Below are 20,820 nucleotides of genomic sequence, written 5' to 3'. Positions count from 1 at the left end.
AGAGAAGAAGTTTTGATGAATGGAATTATTTGAAGACCAATTCCTAAAAAATATGAAAAGGACCACAGCATAGCAAATAAAAGAGATATATTGACAAAGTAAAACTTGCAAGGACCAATGAAGCTATATTTTTATAGGAAAACAGATTATTATCCAAGTTAAAAAAAAATTCTGGGGCCAGGCCAATGGCACAGTGGTTAAGTTCACGTGCTCTGCTTCCGCAGCCCAGAGTTTGCAGGTTCAGATTCAGACCATTCAAGCCACACTGTGGTGGCATCCCACATACAAAAAAAGAGAGGAAGATTGGCACAGATGTTAGGACAGTGACAATCTTCCTCAGGCAAAAAGAGGAAGACTGGCAACAGACGTTAGCTCAGGGCTAATCTTCCTCACCAAAGTAAAAAAAAAAAACGAAAAATCTGGTTTCTATATTTTATCAATAATTCATGTTTTTTCAAGGGCTATAGCCTAGTCTTACAAATTATATAAACATACCAATCAACTAATTATAAAATGAGGTTTTAAGAAAACAAAGCTACCAAGATAGACAAAATAAATATCCATACTCTGTTCTTTGCATTAACTTTTTGAGTACTCAAAATATGCTTGAAAATACCGAAAGGATTCTAAAATGTAAGGCAGTTTTCATTAAAATCTGTAATAAAAGCAATGACTTTAGTTTTCAGAATAAGTTATACCTTGGAATACTAAAATGTTTTTTCCCCAAGGTCAAATCAAAGTTTTATTTGCTGTTAGGATTGGAACTAACATTTAGAGTACAGACTTTTATTTTTACATTGTAGAGGAAGTTATAATTTTTTTAATACCATATAAACGAACACAGGTATAAGCCAGCCAGAATGAAAGAATTAGCATGTACTGGATGAAAAGAATCAGAATTTCTATAACACAATGAACACATGTATCAAACATTCTTTTAGACCAAATGGCAACTACAAATATATATACGAGGCAAGTGCCAGTATATCAGACACAGCAAAAACATCTTTGATACACTCACTTAGGAATGGTAAAAAGTACATATCATCCAGTATCTGATGCTAAATAAAAAAGCTGTAAGGCTAAACAAACAGGGGATTCACTCCATCCCATTTCCTTTCTTTAACTTTTATGAATTCAAGTTTATTCAAAAGTTTGATATATAATCCCATAACTATCTTTTCTTCGATAACTTCAGAACGGTAGCTTTAAACAACTTTAAAGCTTGAGCTCCTTCTGAATTTCCCAAGGTTTTTCTGTACTCTTTTTCGAACGGGTCTCCTCTTCAGCGGTCAGCTTTATCTTTAAAAGGTCTGCAATACCATTCTCTCCTGGCATACAAGGAATGCTAAGGAATACTTCTTCATTTACTCCATTAGAGGCCCTTACTTATGGTGGAAACCGGACACACTCCCCTAAGATTCTTTGAAATGCTTTCCATTAAACCAGCTACAGATAGGCCAATCGCCCAGTTAGTATAACCTCTCATTTTAAACATCTCATAGCCACAGATAATCACTCCTTCGTGGACATTTTCCCACTGCTAAGGATCTTTATCAATTCCTATATCTGAGTTCAGATCCTGTAGAGGGACATGAGCAACGTCAAGTCCACTCCACACGGGTACACTTGAGTCTCCATACTCTCCAAGGATCCATTCATGACAGCTTTCAGAGTGGATACCAAGCTTCTGCCCAAAAAGAAATGGAAACGGGCAGTGTCCAGATTACAGCCACTTCCAATAACAATTTTTGGGAAATGCACTCAACTTTTAAGCTACATAAGTTAAGATATCCACTGGCTTGGAAACAACTATCAGTTTGCAGCAGGGACTATACTGGGTAATATTCAAAACCAATAATTTAAAGATGGACACATTTTGCTTGACCATATGAAGGCACGTTTCTCCTTTTCTTGGGATGCACGTGCTGTGATAGTCACTAGGTTGGAGTTTGCAGTGACAAGCTAACGTTTACTGGAAACAACATTTGGCATGTTCACCAAAGGGCTGCCATGATGAAGACCCACTGCCTGGCCCTCCAGTTGGCCTTCATCAACATCCACAAAGGCAAGTTCATCACTCCAGTCTTTTGATAAGAAACTGACAGCACAGGCCATGCCAACCGATCCTGTTCCCATAATGGAGATCTTAGTGTGATGAGCGGTCTCCTCTGAAGTGAAATTCTCAGTAAGTTCACACTGGATAGTTGCCATCTTAGGAATGGGGGGGTGAAGGACCAGCTGTCGCTGAGTGGGATGCATGCTGCCTAGCAGGGACACAGAGCCATCCCCAGGCAAAGGAAATTCGCTACCGCAGTGCCTACTCTCCAGCTGCTCCACAGGACTCCCGCAGCCCAGTTCATGGCCACTCACTCAAGAGGTGGAAGAAAAGAATGGAGGAAAACCATGCCAAAGTTCCTTAAGGCGCAAAGCAAGGGAACAGTCAACCCCCACCACTGCAGCTGTGCAAGGCCATACCCAGCTCATGTGGGCCTCACAGGGCCCTAGTGCCTTAAAACAGTATTTTTAATTTACTGGCTATACAATAATTTTTTGTCATTAAGACACTTCTGAAAAGATCAACTATGATCATTAAGGATAAAAGTAATTTCAGCTTTGCCTTTAAACATGCCATAGTTTGTTGCTTAAGGAAGCAGTAAATCTTTGCATTCATTTTTGTAATGAAATGATGCTAAAGCACACTGAAACTAAGTGTGATGATGTGAAAAGAAACAGATAAGAGTTCTAATCTCTGCTCTGACACTTTGACTTTGAAGAAGTTTAACTTTGTGAGCTTCCCTTATAACGGCACACACACACACAGAAAAATCTCTGAAGTGCAACCACAGGGCACATCTCTCAAGGATAAGCTCTTAAAAAATGAATATTATAATGCGATAATACGACATGTCCTAACTACTTTACAAGGTCAGAGTGAGAATTGAAGTTATGGTGAAAAGTCTACGGAGCTTTAAAAAGCTGAGTTGTTCTAAGTATTTGCCAAAATATGTCATCGAGCCAGTGACAAAATCAAGTCCTCTACTGTATCCTTCATGAAAATGACACATTAGAAAAGAAAGAAAAGGTAAAACAAAAATACAGCAACTCTCAATTATCTGCTTTTTTAAAGATAAGAACAGTCACAGATAAATGAAATCAATAAATAACCAGTAAAATAACTAGTAATTTTTAGCTAAGATCTTCAAATTCATCTACCAGAACTTTAATAAGAACATCTATTCAAAATCAAATCTCTGCTTCTTTCCCCAATCAGTCACCTTCTTGATGATTAAAAGTAGGGACTGTGAAAAACAAACAGGCTTAACCCATAAATTAATAAAAGTTTTTCTCTAATATACTGAAATTTTGGCTCCGTCTACATACACATTTGGTTTACCTAAATTTAATTTTTCAAAGATGGCAAGTCAGTATATGCTTACTTATCTATCATATGCCAAATAAGAAACGTGATGAAGTTTTTCTACTTTTCAACCAGTGATTTGATATTTAATACCAAACTGCACTCTGTTTGTGAATAAAATACTTCTATCTCAAAGAAATTGGGTCTTTCTTAACTGTATCAAGAACAGCGTAACACCCTAGCCTTAAGGAAACAATCACTGAATCATTATAGAGCAGGGGTTGGCAAACTTTTTCTATAAAGATGCAGAGAGTAACTGTTTTAGGCTTTGTGGGCCAGATATAGTCTCTGTGGTATAGTCTCTTCCCCCCACCCCACTATCCCTCAACCCTTTAAAGATGTAAAAAATATTCTTACCCAAGGGTCCTATAAAACTATAAAATATTAATAGAGTATTTCTCTCTGAAGGAGCTCTAGTTGCTAGAACAAATTATATATACATATATCAGACTGACAGGTAGAGAAAAGCAGGAAACAATCTAGCCTGTAACAACGTTAGTTTCATCATCTACTCAAACATAACTAAATTATTAACAAAATATAACAAACATAAGAAACTCTAAGTGCTCCAGGTGTTCACCTGAGGCTTACCTGTGGCTGCGGCACGAACCAAAGCAGCCTGGGAAATGACTTGATAAGTTTCAAAACCCAAGTAAGACAAGGCTGAGAGCAAAAGGCTTCTTTTGAAAGCTCCTCCGTTCCCCACCACCTATGGAAACAATTATGGTCAGAACTATCAAACAGAAAACTTGAAGGAACCGCTACCCCAAGAAAAATTACATCAATTTTCTCCCACCCCCAAAGCAATCAATCCAAAGAATTTTGGAAGCTCAAAATTTATTTCATCAAATTCTTGAGGAAAACTATTTCACATTATTAACTTACAGGGAGAGCATAACCTGTTAAGAAGATTCTTAATGACTAAATGTGGTAGCTTATCTAACAATCACAGTCACACTGAAAAGTGCTGGATTGGACGATTCACATCTTATTTAAGGAGACATGGATATTAACAAAATTGTATGAAATAAAATATGATACCAAATATAAAAAATATCAATCTTAAGAAAAGACAAGATGAAAAATATCAAATATGGTAATTACTACACATAAAAAATGTACACGGCTTTAAGACATCTTCAAAAATGATCCATAAAACGCAGTTTTAAAATAAACAACGAATAGGGGCTGGCCCGGTGGTGTAGTGGTTAAGTTCAGTGTGCTCCGCTTTGGGGGCACGGTTCGCAGGTTTGCATCTGAGGCGTCGACCTTCACCGCTCATCAGCCATGCTCTGGAGGTAAACCCACATATAAAGTGCAGGAAGATTGGCACAGATGTTAGCTCAGGGCTAATCTTCCTCAAGCCAAAAAAAAAGTATACCCAAACAGATTTAGAAATTAGTTTTCATAATTATGGCCAGGATTCTCAAGACCAATGGCAAAGGAGGAGTATATGGATACCACTCCAGCAACACCTTTTCCCATGACAATTTTTCTTTCACACAGCATCATTTTTTCCCTTTCTGTTGACTTATTCCCATCAGTATACAAATAAGTTATACAATCTTGGTAAGCTGTGACTTTTCCCTTAAAAACAAAAACAAAAAGCTTCTTGTTGACTTCACATCTCCCTTCAGCCTCATTTTCCAACTTCTCTTCTCAGCAGGACTCTTGAAAAAAGTTGTCTGTTCTCTGTCTTCCTCTCTTCCCACTCTCTCTCTTTTTTTTTTTTTTAAAGATTTTATTTTTCCTTTTTCTCCCCAAAGCCCCCGGGTACATAGTTGTATATTCTTCGTTGTGGGTTCTTCTAGTAGTGGCATGTGGGACGCCGTCTCAGCATGGTTTGATGAGCGGTGCCACGTCCGCGCCCAGGATTCGAACCAACGAAACACTGGCCCACCTGCAGCGGAGCACACGAACTTAACCACTCGGCCACGGGGCAGCCCCCCCACTCTCTCCTGAACTCACACAAATCAGTTTCACTCCCCCAACTCCGCTGATGGCATTCCAGCTGAGGTAACCAAGGACACTGCTGTTCCCTAGGGTCACTTCTGGGTTCTCCTCTCATGTGGCCTAGCAACAGCATTTCATAACTAATCACGCTCTCCTTTTTTTAACCATGAAGAGATGTTTAATTTTTTAAAACAGCTTTATTGAAACATAAGTGACATACCATAAACTGCACACACAAGTTGTAATGTGTACAATTTAAGAACACGTATAAACCCATGAAAGCACTGCCATCACCATCAAGATAACGAACATACCCATCAAGCCCCAGCCGCGTGCCTGTCCTCCCTCCGCCCCGGCCGCGCCCCGCGCTCTGGAAGCGCTCTCCACCTGGCTTCTGGAATCTACTATCTTGATTTCCTCCTGTCCTATAACTGCTCCTTCTCTTTGTTGGTTCCTCATCTCCAATACCTCACTGCCCAGGTGTGTCCTGGGCTTAGTCTCAGACCTTCTTTTCTCTTTTTGTAGCACTTTGGTGACTTTGCTTCGTTTCATGGCTTTAAATACCATCAACATGCCAAAAACATGCAAACGCAGTGTGAAGCCCAGATGCCTCCTCCAAACTTGAGACTCACACATCCAGCTGCCTAATCAACACCTGTCTCCACGTGAAGTGCAACAGGCCTCTCAAGCTAATCAGCCAAAACAGCTATTGTTCCTCAAAACCATTCCTCTCAGTTTTCCCTTTCGTGGTAAATGCCAACTCTATTCTTCTAGTTGTTCAGGTTAAAAAAAATAAACAGAAAACCTTGGAGTCATTCTCCACTCTCTCTCTCACAACCCACATCTGAATCCACACCTTAATTTCTCACACCCTGGGTTGGAATAAGGGATCCAACAAATTCCAGTTTGCTGAATGCTTTATTTACTTTCTTGAGCATGAATATTCAAGACATTGCACTTAACTGGATTCAAAACCAATCTACAGGAAAGCAGTAAAACTAAATTTGACTCTTTTAACATTTAATTTGTTGAGTTTATCCATATTTACCAAAGAGAAGCAAGGTGGGACAGGAGCAGAGTATGGGCGTGGGTGTGTGTGTATGGTGGTGGTGGTACCTAGAAAAAGAAGAGAAAAAGACTAAGATTTTATCAGTAAATCTCCTAGTTCCCTATTCCTCTGGCAGGGCTATTACATAGTGGGCAATGTTGCACAGACTGCTAGAGCCTGAGAAAACGATACATTTAGAGTGTCAGCTTTCTTGCTTATATCATGCTCAATAAACAATATTCTCGCTTTCTTAGAGGGAAGAAAATGCATTGTTGGGAAGCTGACGTTTATATTTCTTGTAAATTAATGAAGTGACAGTTTACCAGTAGGACTCTTATCAGCTTGTTTAATGTGAAGCAGCTCTCTGCTCATCTCTGGGAAAGCAATAAAAATCATGTTTCTGGAACTAAAAAAATCAATTAAAGGAATCAGGACTCAGTGACACCTCCAAGATATTAACAACTTGTTGATATCTTAGACATTATCTGAGACAGCCAGAATGTGCTATTTCACCTTGTACTTCCAACACCAAGCACAATGCCTTCATAAATTAAATTCTCAAAAAATATTTGTTAAAAAATATATACGCCTGTTGAACAATAGCAGCAAACTCTTAGAGATGTCTCTCTTCAACATTGATTATACTAACTTCAAGCTGGAAGGAATTCAAAAATACAAACTCATCACTAGATGGAAAGGAATGTGTCATCACCACCTCCTAGTTTTCCTCAACTTCCTGTCAGCTCCTTCTCCTTTAAATGCCGGGATTCCTCTGTGGTAGGTTCTAGGCCTTCTTCTCGTCTTACTGTTAAATACTTTGAATCTCTATCATGGCATGATTTACAATTTATCCTAAAATCTCCTGAATCTGTATCTACAGCCCAGACCTCAGAAGGCAAACACCAGAACTATCAAACTACTGTTTATTCCACATGTCTACTTGGCTATCTCATCACATTCACCTTAATTAGCCCCAAACATAACCCATCTCCTCCTTTACCCACTAAAGTACATTCTGCAGTCCTATCCCAGTGAATGGCACCACCATCCATCCTGCTGCTCTAGCCAGAAACCCGAGAACGTTCCTGGACTCCTTCCTTTCAACTCCCACACCAATGCTAGCTCTCAGGTCCGCTTAAGTCTATATCCTTAATATCCTCTAAATGCATCCACTTATTTCCATTTCCATGGCTACCACTGAAGTTCAAATCACCACATTTCCCACCTACCTTATAGCAAGGATCTCTCATCTGGTCTCTGGCATCCATTCTACCCTTCCATTCTTGACATTAGATAAAGTTACTTTTTAATGCAAGTCTGCAATCAAACGACTTCCTTGTTTAAAACTCTCATGGCTTCCTACAACCTTTAGAACAGAATCAGAAATACTTAACATGGTTTAGAAGGTTTTCAGGATCTGCCTGTAGTAGGCAGCCTCTAAAAGGGTGCCCGATGGGTTCTGGTTCAAGATGGCAATGCAGGAAGATCCTGAACACCTCCTCCCACGGACCTGCCAAGTCTACAGCTACACATAGAACACCTTCCTCGGAAAGAAACCTAAAACTAGCTGAGTGACTCCTGCACATCGGGCACATGAGAAAAAACCCCACGTCACAACAGGCAGGAAAAGGTGAGACAAAATTCTGCCACAAACCCCACCGCTGGCACAGTGACCCACAATCAGGAGGGAACTCACACCCCCAAGTTTCCCCCTGAGGAGAGAAGGGTCTGAACCTCACATCGGGCACCCCAACTTTTAAGATCTGCACCTGAGAGCCCCCAAAACATCTAGCGTAGAAAGCCAATGGGGCTTGCAGCCACGAGACCCACAAGGCTACAGGAACTGAGACACAGTTCTTAATTAGGGGGCCCGCGCAGACTCACCCGACCCGGACCCAGCGCAGAAGCAGCCAGATGAAAAGCGCCCCGACTTTCCGTGCAAGAGGCTCTGGGGCAGACATCTAATGCAAGACGCGTCTGGGGGCCTCTAGGAACCTTCTCCCGAGAGCCTGGAGGGCGCATGCCATCGCTGCGCTCTCCCTCCGCCCTGCTCCGGGTCCCCATCTCTCGAAAAGCAGCCCATGCACACGGCCGGTGCCCGATTCTTGCAGGTGTCACCCAGGGGACGCCCCGATGGCAGGGCTCCGGCGGTGGGCGCGGCCCACACTCACAAGTCCCCCAGGGCTGCGACAGACAGGAGGACAGGTCTTGACTGGGTATCCCTCTCCCCGCAGGGCCCGGCACAGGGTCACAGGTGAAACGCAGTCCCGGGCTCCGGTGCAAGAGCCCCATCAGCTTATCCTCCTATTCAAGCTCCCAACTGGGTCCAAGCACCACGCTCCCCAGGGACTAGCGGCCAGCTGGCGCCCCTTCGCGCTCGTCCCCTATCCCCCAGGGTGGGCGCGGCGTCCCGGGGAGGAGAGCAGGGGACCGCCGTCGCGGTCCCGGCGCCTGCAACATCCTGCAGCATCCCCCAGCATCCTGCAGCATCCCGCAGCATCCCGCCCGCGTCGCCCCTCGCTCCCCACCCTCCAGCCGGGACGCCGGTACCTCGGAGCCGCAGAGTCGCCGAGGGCCGCACCGACTCCGCCCGCTGGCCGCCCCCACCGGGAGCCAAGGCCGCGGGGGTACGACGCGCCAGAGCCGCGCGGCAAGCGCCATGACCCTGACTCGCCGCCTGATGCTTCACCCCCGGGCCGCGCGGAGCGAAAGACGCCAGGCGCTTCCGGGGAAACCCACCTCCATCTGCTTCCGGGTCGGCACCGCCTCCGCGCCTCAGCTTCCGGTCCGCGCCTCGGGGGCGGGAAACACCCCGATTGGGCGGGACTCAGCGGCCCTCCTGCGCCTGCGCAGAGAGGCCTGGGCGGCGAGCAGGTAGCAGCCTCACGGCCGGCCGGCTCGTTTCTGCTCCCTCTCACCGCAGGCGTGGTGTGATTTGGGCACGTGGATGGATAGATCCCCAGAAAGGATTTTAAAGCTCGGAGGTGGCCCGAGAATTGATGCGTGCGAGGAAAAAGTGACTTGCTATTTATAATTGTCGGCTGCCTTCGCAGTCGGGAGCATCCTGATCATAGAGGGCCCTGTTTGAGAATAAGTGCTGGGAAGAATGAAACTGTTCTGCACGAAGAAGGGACAGGGAGCGGTTGAGAGACTGGAGGGGCAGTTCCTGGGGGCGAAGAGTGAAGCCGGAGAAGATGAACAAGGGTTGTGGAGCCCAGGCTGGTCTTGGGGAGAAAGAGTGGGGAGAGGGGCCTCTCGACGGGAAGTGATGCACTTGGCTGCCTCGGGATCGTGGCTTCCCCGGCTCCTCCTCAAAGTGTTCAGAGAGATCCAGACCTCCCAGCAGGGTGCAGCTCTTTTGGAGGGAGGGAAGAGGTTTTGAGTCCCACTTCAGAGTTGACGTGGGTGGAAACACAAGCTGCCAGTGGACTACCTAGTGTATGGATTGCAGGAACATTTTCTATGAGTGGTAAGGGAAAATAGTCATAGTTTTAAAAATTAGGTCGCATTTATGTAGTACTGTTAATAGTACACAGTGAATGAATGCACGCTTATTTCCTTTGATCCTCCCAACTAGCTTGTGAAGTAACTGGTATCCTAAATTAATAAAGGAGGGAACTACAGCTCAGAGATTTGTTAACCAAGGACACATAGCTAGTAGGTATCCTTAGAAGACTGCAATTCACAGCTTCTAACCCCAAGTCCAATGCTGCTTATGTGTGATTGCTGCCTCCACTACTTCGCATTACATCAGCCACATTTGTTAAGGATTACATCAGTGATATCCCTATTTTCTTTGTTTTCAAAGTATATTTAAATATATATATATATAGATCCTCTTCCCAACTTTCCTGAACCCAGTCTTTTTTTCACAGACGGAACCACTTCTGTGTATTTCTACTGGTAGCTACCTCAGTATTACTAAATAATATGTTTATACCACTGGATGCCATGATAATCCTGAAATCGAGCTTCTGATAGCTCAGCCAGAGTGAAATTTTAAAGTTTTTGTTTTGAAAAAATTTAGATCGTTAGAAAAATTGCTGGAACTCCCATATATCCTTCACCTAGATTCAGCCGTTGTTAACTTTTGTCGCATTTGCTTTACCTTTCTTTACATGTAATATGCATATTATATTTCCATTATTGTTTTCTGTTGTCAAAGCTTTTGAGAGTAGATTACTGATATCATGACTTTTCATGCCTCCAAACAAGGACGTTCTCTTATTTAGTCCCAGTACAATTATCCAATTCAGGAAATCGAAATGGCACGATACTATTATTAATATACAAATTTTGCTTATTGTCCTAATACCATCCTTTATAGCAGTGATTTTTTTTTTCCCCAGCTTGGGATCAAATCCTGATTATGTGTTACATTTAATTGTCATGTTTCTTTACTCTCTTTAAGTCCGTAATATATCTGTCTTGGCTCCAAGTACACTATCTTTTCTTTCCTCCACTGAGCCTGAGACCTGCCCTATATGATATTCTCTCTGTCAGCGTTCCTTCTCGTTCCACAACCTTGGCACCCTGCGGCTTCTTCCCACCCCACTCCAATAGTCTTTACCTAGCTAATTCCTATTCATCTTTCAGCTCTTTGCACAAATGTCACTTCCTCAGAGAAATTTTTCTTGATTCCCCCTAATATACTTTCATTTCCTTTAGGGCTCTAAGCACGTTTTGTAATTTCATTTTTGTATTCCATGATTGTTTGTTAATCTGGACTATATATGAGGTACAGTTCATAAGAATTGATAATATGTGCCTTTGCTATACTGTAAACTCAATGGCATGTGTGACTTTTGCCTGTAACAGAGCCTGGCACAATTTCTTCATGCATTCAACAAATATTTGTTGCATATCTATAATATGCTTGGTACTCTTCCAGATGTGAGCAAACAATTCCTAGTGGAGTATATATTTTAGTTGAAGAAAGGTAGTAAGCCAGATAAATAAGTAAAAGATGTAATAGACGATAAATGCTAAAGAGGAATATAAAGCAGGAAGGAGTATAGAGTGTATTTCTTTGTAGGCACTGCAGTTTTAAATAGGGTGTTGGCTGCAGAAGACCTCACTGATGGGGACAGTTGAATAAAAACCCAGGGAAGAGGGAGTGAACCATCAAGATAACTTGGGGCAGAGCATTTTGTATGGAGGGGAAGGAATGTGCAAAGGCCTGAATTGGGAAGGCAAGTGGTGTTTTCCATGAGCAGTAAGTCCACTCTAGGTAGAGTAGAGTGAGTAAGGAGGAGAGTATTAAGAGACAAGGTCAGAGAGGAGATGGGGACCAAGTAGTGAAGGACTTTGTAGGCAATTTTAAGAACTTTGATTTTTTTCTTTGTATGATTGTGACATAATCTAATTTACATTTTTTTTAAAGATTGGCACCCTGAGCTAACATCTGTTGCCAGTCTTCTTCATTTTTCATTTTTCTTCTCCCCAAAGCACCCCCAGTACATAGTTGTATATTCTAGTTGTAGGTCCTTCTGATTGTGCTATGTGGTATGCTGCCTCAGCATGACTTGATGAGTGGTGTCATGTCTGTGCCCAGGATCCAAACTGGCAAAACCCTGGGCCGCCAAAGCAGAGCCACGGACTTAACCACTCAGCCATGGCCACAAGGCCAGTCCCTAATTTATATTTTAATTACATCCGTCTGACTGTTTTGAAAATACACTGAAGGGGAGCACTAGGGAAGCAATTACTAGGGTATTACAATAATCTAGAATGAAATAGTGGTGCCTTGGACAAGGCTGGAAGATGTGAGTGGTCAGAATCTGGATATATTTTGAAAGTAGAGTTGACAGGATTAGCTGACAGACCAGACCAGATAGGAATGGGGTATCAGAGGAGAGACTCAAGATGACTCCAAGAGTTTTGGCCTAAACAATGGAAGAATGCTTTGCCATAACTCGAGATAGAGAACACTGCACAAGGGACAGCTTTGAGGAGGAAGATCAGATTAGATTTGAAATGCTTATTAGATATCTGTGGTAGCCAGGCTTCAAGGTGGCCCTCAATGATCCTTACCTCCCGGATTTACTCCTTTGTGGAATTCCCTCCCACATTAAATCAAACCTGGTCCGTTTGACAGATAGAATACTGCCAAGGTGATGGTGTGTGAGTAAGCCACCTTGGAAGTGGATCCTCCAGCCCCCTAAGATGACTGAAACCCCACCTAATACCTGACAGGAACATCGTGAGAGATGATAAGCCAGGACCCCCCAGCTAAGCCACTCCTAAGTTCCTGAACCACAGAAGCTGTCTAGTTTTAAGCCCCTAAATTTGATGCAATCTGTTATAGCTCAGTAGATAACTAATCCACCATCCAAGTATAGAGTAGGGAGTTGGAATCTAGAGTTTCTGGGCTTGTAGTTTGGTAGCCTTCAGAATATAGATGGATTTCAAAGCTGTAAGGCTAGATGAAGTAACTAAGGGTGTGAGTGAAGATAGAAAAGAAGAAAAGTCCAGGAACCAAGCTCTGGAGCACTCTAGTGTAAAAACTGGGATTATGAGGATCAAAGAAGCAAAAGAGATGAGAAGGAACATCCAGTGAGGTAGAACACCCAGGAGAGTATTTTGTGAATATCTCATTCATTTTAGGATCCATTTAAATCTCCACCAGGTGTTGAGTCCCATGCTTGTTTCTTCCTTGTTTCTACAACCTTGTTATGCCTGGTACATAATATGCATTCAGTACATGTTGAATAAATGGGTGAATGAATACAAACAACAGTGGAATAGATTTTAGACTATAGTTTGAGGAGAATGAATAAGTACATTGAATAGCTATGGCACCATGTATTTAAATGAGAGATCACTTATGGGTACTAAAAGTACAAAACCATCCCCTTGTCTCTGCTGTCTCCCTATTTTAGTGGAGACAAAAATCATGAAGGTTAGGTGTAGATACTACGTATTCTGGAAATTTTGAAACTTGCAATTAAATTAGTGATGCCTGAAGACCGTCACTTAAATGTAAAAACAGAATCAAAAGTAAAACGAAAAGGTTGTTTTTACCAACCTTTAGTAAAAACAAAATAAAACACTTCTTCTTCCTCCCCACTAGGCTCCAACCACAAAGGCCTTGTTTCTGTCCCTGCCACTTGCGAAGTCTATTCCTGCTTTTGCCCCTGCTGTCGTTCCACTGGCCTCTGATCTTTGCGTGACTGGCTCTTCCTTATTTTCAGGTCTTAGACCAAACATCTCCACCTTAGAGAGAGCTTCTCTGATCTCCAGTCTAAATAAGCTTTCATTATCCCCAAGTCCCTCTCAATCACATCGCCCTGTAGTATTACTTCCCTCATGGTACCTACAGCTATCTAAAGTCATCTTGTTTGTTTTCAATAACTTATTATTTGTTCTCCCACTAGGATAGAAGCTTTTGTCTGTCACTAGCTTCTCACAAATCTAGAACAATGCTTGGCCCATAGTAGGCCCCCCAGGAGGTGTTGAGTAAATAAATGAATCGTCACTTGCACTGATGCGATTATTTAAAAGTGTCTAGTTCTCATTTTTTTGGATTAAAAGTAAAGTTTTTACTTAGGAAGGTATATATCTTTATTTCCTTTTACATTTCTTCTGTAATTAAAAAATTTATCCTTTGCCCATTTTTCTTTTCTTTTCTTTTTCTGAATCAGCTTGAATGTACTTAAGATACTAACCCTTTCTTTGACTGTCAGGTTTGCGGCAAATATTTTTCCCAATGTGTTTGCCTATTGATTTTGTCCCTGTTTTCCCTGGGCAGAAGTTTAAACTTCAAGCAGTCGAATGTAGCAGTATTCTCCGTAGTGGCTTATTTGTCTCAGGCGGCATCGAGCAGTGTCAAGCGGGGTGTTCTGAGGTTAGTTTACTTAGAATCTGTGACTTTAGGCAAGTAGCCAAATACTTAGCTACCAAATCTCAAGTTACTCAGTGGCAGTTTTCTCATTTGTGCAATGGGGATCAGGGCACTAAATATGTCACAAAATTGTGAGGATTAGATGCACTTAAGGATGTAAAATGAGTCCGGTATTGTGCACACTGGAATCGCTCTCAGTAAGAATGGTTAAGAGCTCCCCTGTCACTACTTTAAGGCTGATTCCTTCCTTGTTCAGATAGTGGTACAGATTTTCTCAAGTATTTTTTTTCTTTTCCCCAAAGCCCTCCAGTACATAGTTGCAGGTTCTAGTTGTGAGTGCCTCTGGTTGTGCTATGTGGGACGCTGCCTCAGCATGACCTGATGAGTGGTACTAGGTGCACGCCCAGGATCTGAACCGGGAAACCCGGCCCCGGAAGCAGAGCACGGAACCTAACCACTCCGCCACGGCCAGCCCCTCAAGTATTTTAGTTCTTTTATCCTTCAGGAATTCATTTAGGTGCAAACATCTGATTTTAATGCCTAAAGTCAACTTGGAGCTTTCCGTACGGAAGTGACCTGCTAAGCGGCCTTACAGCATCAGCCCACAGGCAGCAGCAGACCGCCTCCGGGGTACCGGGCTGGCCGGGCCTGGGGCGGGGCCGCGCCTGAGCCACGCCTACCCCTCCCTCTGCTCCACCCGCCCCACTGCCCCGCCGTAGCCCCGCCCCATAAACGCCTCTGGTCCTCCGCCCCGCCCCGCCGCATCAGCCCCGCCCCTCCCCGCCCCTCCCCGCCCCTCCCCGCCCCGTCCTCCCTGTGCTCCACCTGCCCCTCCGCCCCGCCTTAGCCCCGCCGCATCAGCCCAGCCCCCTCTGCCCACCCTCGGCCCCGCCCGCCCCTCCGCCGGGCCCTCTGCCCCACCTCGGCGCTGCCCCATCGGCCCCGCCCCCACCCGTCCCCCGCCAGCCCTCGCCTTAGCCCCGCCCCTCCGCTCCCTCCGCCCCGCCCCTCCGCCCCGCTCCAGCCCCGCCTCCCCCAGCCCCTGCCTCCCCCAGCCCCGCTCCAGCCCCTGCCCCGCCCCATCCGCCCCGCCCCCCGCGCGGGCGCCCGCCCGTTCCGCGAAGCCTCCCGCGGCCTGGTCTCGCTTCTCGCTAGCGTCGCCCCCGAGCCGGACGTGAGTGCGGCGGGCCCCGCGGTCCCCGGGCCCTGCGGGAGGGGGCCGCGCCGGGAGCGCCGCCGTGGCCGGTGCGGTTTGGGCCGCGGTGGGGTCGGTGGAGCCGCGGCGCCCCCGGGCTGGCCTCGAGCGCCGGGCGCGGTGCGGGCCCCGCCACCTCGCGGCGGGCAGGCAGGGGCGGGCTGCGCCGGGGCGGGCAGCAGCCGGGGAGGGGACGGTCCCGCCCCGCCCGGGGCCGCGGAGGCTCGCTGAGGGAGTCCCGGGGGCGTGGGGAGCTCTCCCGGCGGCCCCGCGCCCGCGCCGGCCCCGAGCCTCCGCCGTGTCCGGGGCTGCGGCCGGGCGCCGGCCTCGCGCTGCAAGGGGATGCGCGGGCTCGCTTCTCCTCGGTGTGACCTTTCCGCGGCTGCCCCTCTAACTGCTGGTGAAATAGAGGGCAGGGCGAGATTGAACATAGCGATTATCGATTACGGGACCCCGCAACACTGCCAGACGATCTTTATGTATGTTAGCTCATTCACTGCTCACAACCACCAACTTAAGAGGTGTGCTCATTCCCTTTCATGCGCCGGGAAACTCAGGTTGAAAATTTCCCAAACCTGACACAAGCGGTAAGTGGTAGCCTGAGGGTTGGAATTCTGGTCTTTATGATTTCAGAGCACAGGCTTGATGGCTTGGTGTAAAGAACATCACTCTTTAGCAGAAGAGGGATACCTGGATTTCAGATCTGTGCTTTGAGATGTGTTAGCTGTATGAGCTTGGACAGTTTACTTAACCTCCCAGGGCCTGTTGCTGCATTCGTAAAGTGGAGATAAAATACCTCCTAGGTCACAGGGTTGTTATGAGGATTCAATGTGTATTGAAAACACTTAACAAAGTGCCTGGCACACATTTAGGCTATAAACCTATAGCTTTGTATGTCCTGCTCTTGTCATTATGGGGTCAGCTGACTCCAACTCTGAGCCAGCCAGAGCCAAACCAAACTTGTGCAGGCCTGAAGTACAGGTAGAGGGAAGCAGGTAAAGATAAGAAAGAGCTGAGAACAGATGGCATGTATGATGACAGTTCAGTGACCACAATAGATGCATCTCTGGCACCCAGGGCCGCTTTTCTGCCTTTGAGAGAGTTTTTAAAAAGGCAGTTCCTTTTGACTGATAAATTGGAAAAATGCATCCCTCTCTGAGCTAAAGAAATTCAGAGGCAAGTCTGTGGGGCTGGGCCAGGCTGAGGCTCTGGACGTGACGGGGGCCGAATCTCAGGGCGCCACAGACTGCGAGGTGCCTGGCACAGACCCCACGAGGAAGTGTGCAGGTCTCTTTCAGGATTTCTTCTCTCAGATCCGGACCCTGAGCAAAGGAGAGGGACAGGAGCTTTCAGGATGGGGCAAACAAAAGGATTCTTTGCCTTTTTGGGGTTGCTCAATGACTGACCACTTAGGATTTTAGTGTGAACACTTTGTAGACAATGATCTTCATTTCTACGTAAATTTAAGACAACCTAAGTATCGCACATTTTAAAATATTTTATTTTTGTATACCCTTTACAGTGCTGTTACTACTGCTGCCCTGCATATTTCCATCGCAGCCTCTGTTCAGATACCCAGTTCATACTGTACCCCAGCTCCTATCAATTCTTGCTATAGCTTTAGACGTACTTGCCTTGCCCTCCCCTTTTGGTACTATCGCTGCACTTTTTGTCTACCATTGTTAGAGTTTTCTTTTCTCTTTCTTTTTCAAAACTTTCTTTACTCAGTGATTTAGTATGCTAGAAAGTTTGCCTGTCTGCAAAACTAGGAAAGTTAGTGTTGGATGTGAAATATGATTAAATAACATTTCGACTTTCAAGGATTTGTAATGAGTCATCTCTGCTCATCAAAGCATGGTCTTTTAGATGGGTCTGTTAGCAAGGATCAATGCCACTTTGGTTGGTGGTACTCAGCAAGTTTGAGGAGTCCAGGCGTGGGCATTTAGTGTACCCATGATTACCTTCACCCTACAGGCCAGCTTTCTTCTCACCAATGTTGTTCCTGCCTGTTCTTACTTATCTCGTAAGGATTACTAGTCAAGGTAAAGTCCAAACAATTAGGTGGGATATTTGGTAGAAGATTTGTCGAAAGAAAAAGTGGCTGAGAAGGAGAATTAAATTAGCACCTAAAAGTGAAGTATCAGATTTTAATTACCTACATTATTTAAGTTTCTGATATGATAAGCAAAAGCAGACATTATGTATACATTTTGATAAGATTATGATAATTACATTTAAGCTGATTATGCTGGTTTAAATGTATTTGAAAAAGCTGACGGGGTTGGGAGGAGGGTGTATTGGCATTCTTTTGGAGAGGTTATTCTTTTAATATATGACAGCTTACCAGTATGCAATCATAATTTTTAAAAAGACATTAAAATTAATGTAATTGTCACACTTACCAATATAAATTAGATGGATAGCATATTAATACAGTTTCCTTGTAAAAAATGGAAGAAAATACTACATACTCATTTTAGCAAGTCATTTTGAAATGTCCTCTTAGCAAGCGGATGGATTATGTCTGGTTCCTGTGAAAATTGCCACAGCACCAGTGTGGTTGCAGTATGCATTGTCATCAGGCTGTTTCAATTTTCTGAGCTTTTAGTTTACCATGTCTCTAGACCCTAAGGTGATAGACATGTTAAAATAGGTATCTGCAACTGTAAAGAGGAACTCGTCTGTCCACATTTTCATCTGTGTAGAGGTCAGGATTTTTTAAAAAGAAGCGAAAATCAAAACAAGTATTTCCTGATGGCAGGGTCAAAATAAGTTTATAAAATATCCAAAATCGCACCCTACCTTCAGTACTTCTTGCTCCCCTTCTCTGCTTTGTCTCTTTAGCACTTGCTACAACCTAGCGTATGATATGCTTTACTTACCTTTTTTATTGTCTGTTTCTCTATAGTGTAACCTCATGAGGGCAGGATATTTGTCTATTGTCTATTTTGTTTGTTGTTGTCTCCTAAGACCTTAGAATTGTGCCTGACACACAGTGGGTACTCTATACATATTTGTTGGATGAGTATGGAGTGAAGGAATAAGTACTTTGAAACTGTTCATATTGGGAAATATAAAGGTGTTTGCCAGAAAGTTAAAAACAACGGAGATGTGTGTGCTAAGCAACCATAAAGTAAATATTCTTGCAATCAGGAAATGTGTATGCATCTCAACAGTCCTTGCCCAACATGCAAACTTTGTAACCTTGAGCAGTCGGAGTTGTTGTCACAGCTTTAAACGGAAAGAATGTTCGTATCATTGTTCACCACGAACTAGTGAGGAGCACATAGTGACAAAATGTCTTGTGCAGTTAGATACTGTACATGCCTTGCTAAGAAGAGAGGGAGGGGGCGGAGTTTCAGAAAGCATGCTTTCTGAGTCGGGCATAATCGGATTATAGGGGCAGGTAAGAAGTTCTGATGAGTGGTCCGACATCTGGAAGATTCCGGAAGGTGGGAAGTTCTTCAAGCACTTGGAGAGGAACAAGAACCCCAAAATTGATGTGCCTTAATTTAGCATCCAGCCTGCCCACTGCCCAGCTGGCCAGAGCTTTACCTAGTCCTTGTAACTTTAAAACTTTCCAGCTGAGCATCCTGGCATTTTCTGCTAGGGGTGCAGCTCTCATTTTCATCAAGGCAGTTTTTGGTAAAAGATGATTCATTTCATGGACGCGTACTCTGTAGCTAACTTTGCCAAGATGGGTGTTTCATGACTGAGTCAACCCTGAGAGGTCACTCCTTCTAACTTTTAACTCCTCCCTCAGTGCACCTACGATCAACTGTTCGTTTGGTAGGCTTGAAAATAGAATCAGTGACATTTCTAAAATGTGTATGCAATAGCCAAGGAATTAGTAAAGCAGTGTAACCTGAACTACATGTTAAGGAAACTCTAACCTACTATGAATCATAGAAGGGATCAGTATATCTTAGGAATTTTCTAGAGAAATCAAGGAAGGGGTCTCAGTCGATTGCTCACTTTGTAGCAATAAGGACAGGGTAACACTGCACATGCTTCTCATGTTTAAAGTAAGAGTGATCAAGTGGTAGCACTTTCTATTCACTCCTGCTTCCCCCACTTCTGTATGTTTAGGTATCAGTGGTAATCTCACTATTTAGATTTTGTTCAAGACAATGCAAGAGTCTGGAAATTCATTATAAAAAATGTTGGCCAAGAACTGATTCCTTTTGCTGCCATGATATGAGCTGAGAGTTTACTGATGGGAGATTCTGTGGATGGTAGTAAAATTCACTTCCTTATTATGCCGCGTGTGCCTGATAGACGGGGCCCTGTGTTTTGTTTGTTGATGTGCTTATTTTTTCGAGTCATCTGAGAATGGATAGGGAATTTGATAACAATTTCAAGCAAAGGTAGCTAAATAGTGGGGAGATATCTAAATGTATTTTTTTCAGATTCAGCTTTTTCGATAATGGGAAATGGAGGCTGGATTTGGAAATTTTATCATTTTTCTTCCATTTCTCTTTTTAGTTCTTATAAATTTTCTGCTCTTTTTTTCCCCCCTACTTTTTCAGTACTACTTCCTAAACAACTTCCATATTCACCGTAATTAAATTAGACTCCTAGAAACTGGAGGAGGCCTGAGAAGTTACTTAAAGTGACTGGCTCAACTCTTAGCTAACAATTGAAAACACTGGGGCCTTGAGAGGTTACAGCACTTTCCCGTGTGTGGTGTGACTGACACAACTACCCTCCAGTTTTTTAACTCTGATCCAGTGATCCTTCCTGTTTGTTCTTCTTCACATTGAAAAGAAAACGTGCCTATTTCTCTGTGTACGTGCTTTTGTGCTGGACCTAATTCTCTATCCCCATTTCTAGTATCCCATGGCAGGTATAAAAAAAGAAAAATGTGGGCATCACTTTCTTACAAAATACAGGACAAGCTCTGTGTGAATTCCTTTCATATGAGTTTTTCACTCTCAAAGTCTGGATAGTAATTTCTGGATAGTGGATTATTCCTGAGAATAAATGTTGCTGCCCCAAGATGGTCCAGCAGTCCCCTCAGAAAGCATTGAGGTCCTGTGACCCCCATGTAGGTCTGTGTGTGAGGAGACTCTAGCAAGGAGAGAATGTTTTCTTTGCCTGAAGTAATTTGCGGTTTAATGGGCTGTCTTGAAGAGGAACTGCTCTGATGTAAATATCAGTCATTCAGTTCTGTTACACATTGGCAAGCTACTCTTCTTCTGGTTACATTTGTTTAAGAAAGATAGTAATAGTGGTAGCTTAAATATTTACCTTGTAACTTTTAATATCCTGTTGATTAATTTGTGTCAGACTGAATATTACATTTGATATACTAACTGGAAAGCCATAAGGAAATTAATTACAGATTATTGCTGTTATAT

The 20,820-nt window shown here is 43.9% G+C and overlaps 2 protein-coding genes and 1 pseudogene across 7 annotated transcripts in view; 1 reads left to right on the top strand and 2 right to left on the bottom strand.

The window, feature by feature from the left end:
* Positions 1–9,328, bottom strand: part of RMDN1 (regulator of microtubule dynamics 1) — a 39,495-nt gene extending 30,167 nt beyond the window's left edge. Inside the window, exons 1-4 of one of the 5 annotated variants that reach the window (XM_070631378.1) lie at positions 8,973–9,159; positions 8,307–8,606; positions 7,652–7,788; positions 4,013–4,130 (exon numbers count right to left, since the gene is read on the bottom strand). In XM_070631378.1, the coding sequence (XP_070487479.1) occupies positions 4,013–4,130; positions 7,652–7,690 (157 nt within the window). In that variant the 5' untranslated portion in view covers positions 7,691–7,788; positions 8,307–8,606; positions 8,973–9,159. Of the gene's footprint in view, positions 1–4,012; positions 4,131–7,651; positions 7,789–8,306; positions 8,607–8,972 lie in introns of all 5 variants that reach the window. The other 4 variants (XM_070631379.1, XM_070631381.1, XM_070631377.1 and 1 more) reach the window with 4 other exon arrangements.
* On the bottom strand, positions 1,086–2,391 carry LOC103567761 (L-lactate dehydrogenase A-like 6A; annotated as a pseudogene).
* A 5,824-nt stretch (positions 9,329–15,152) lies between the features above and the next one.
* CPNE3 (copine 3) overlaps positions 15,153–20,820 on the top strand; it is a 41,551-nt gene continuing 35,883 nt past the window's right edge. The window contains exon 1 of one of the 2 annotated variants that reach the window (XM_070631345.1): positions 15,153–15,439. The gene's annotated coding sequence lies outside the window, so the exon portion shown is untranslated. Of the gene's footprint in view, positions 15,440–15,670; positions 16,048–20,820 lie in introns of those variants that run through there. The other variant, XM_008544494.2, reaches the window with a different exon arrangement.

The sequence above is a fragment of the Equus przewalskii genome, chromosome 8, assembly GCF_037783145.1.
Source record: "Equus przewalskii isolate Varuska chromosome 8, EquPr2, whole genome shotgun sequence".
NCBI classification, from domain to species: Eukaryota; Metazoa; Chordata; class Mammalia; order Perissodactyla; family Equidae; genus Equus; species Equus przewalskii.
This window is presented reverse-complemented; position numbering and strand designations above follow the sequence as displayed.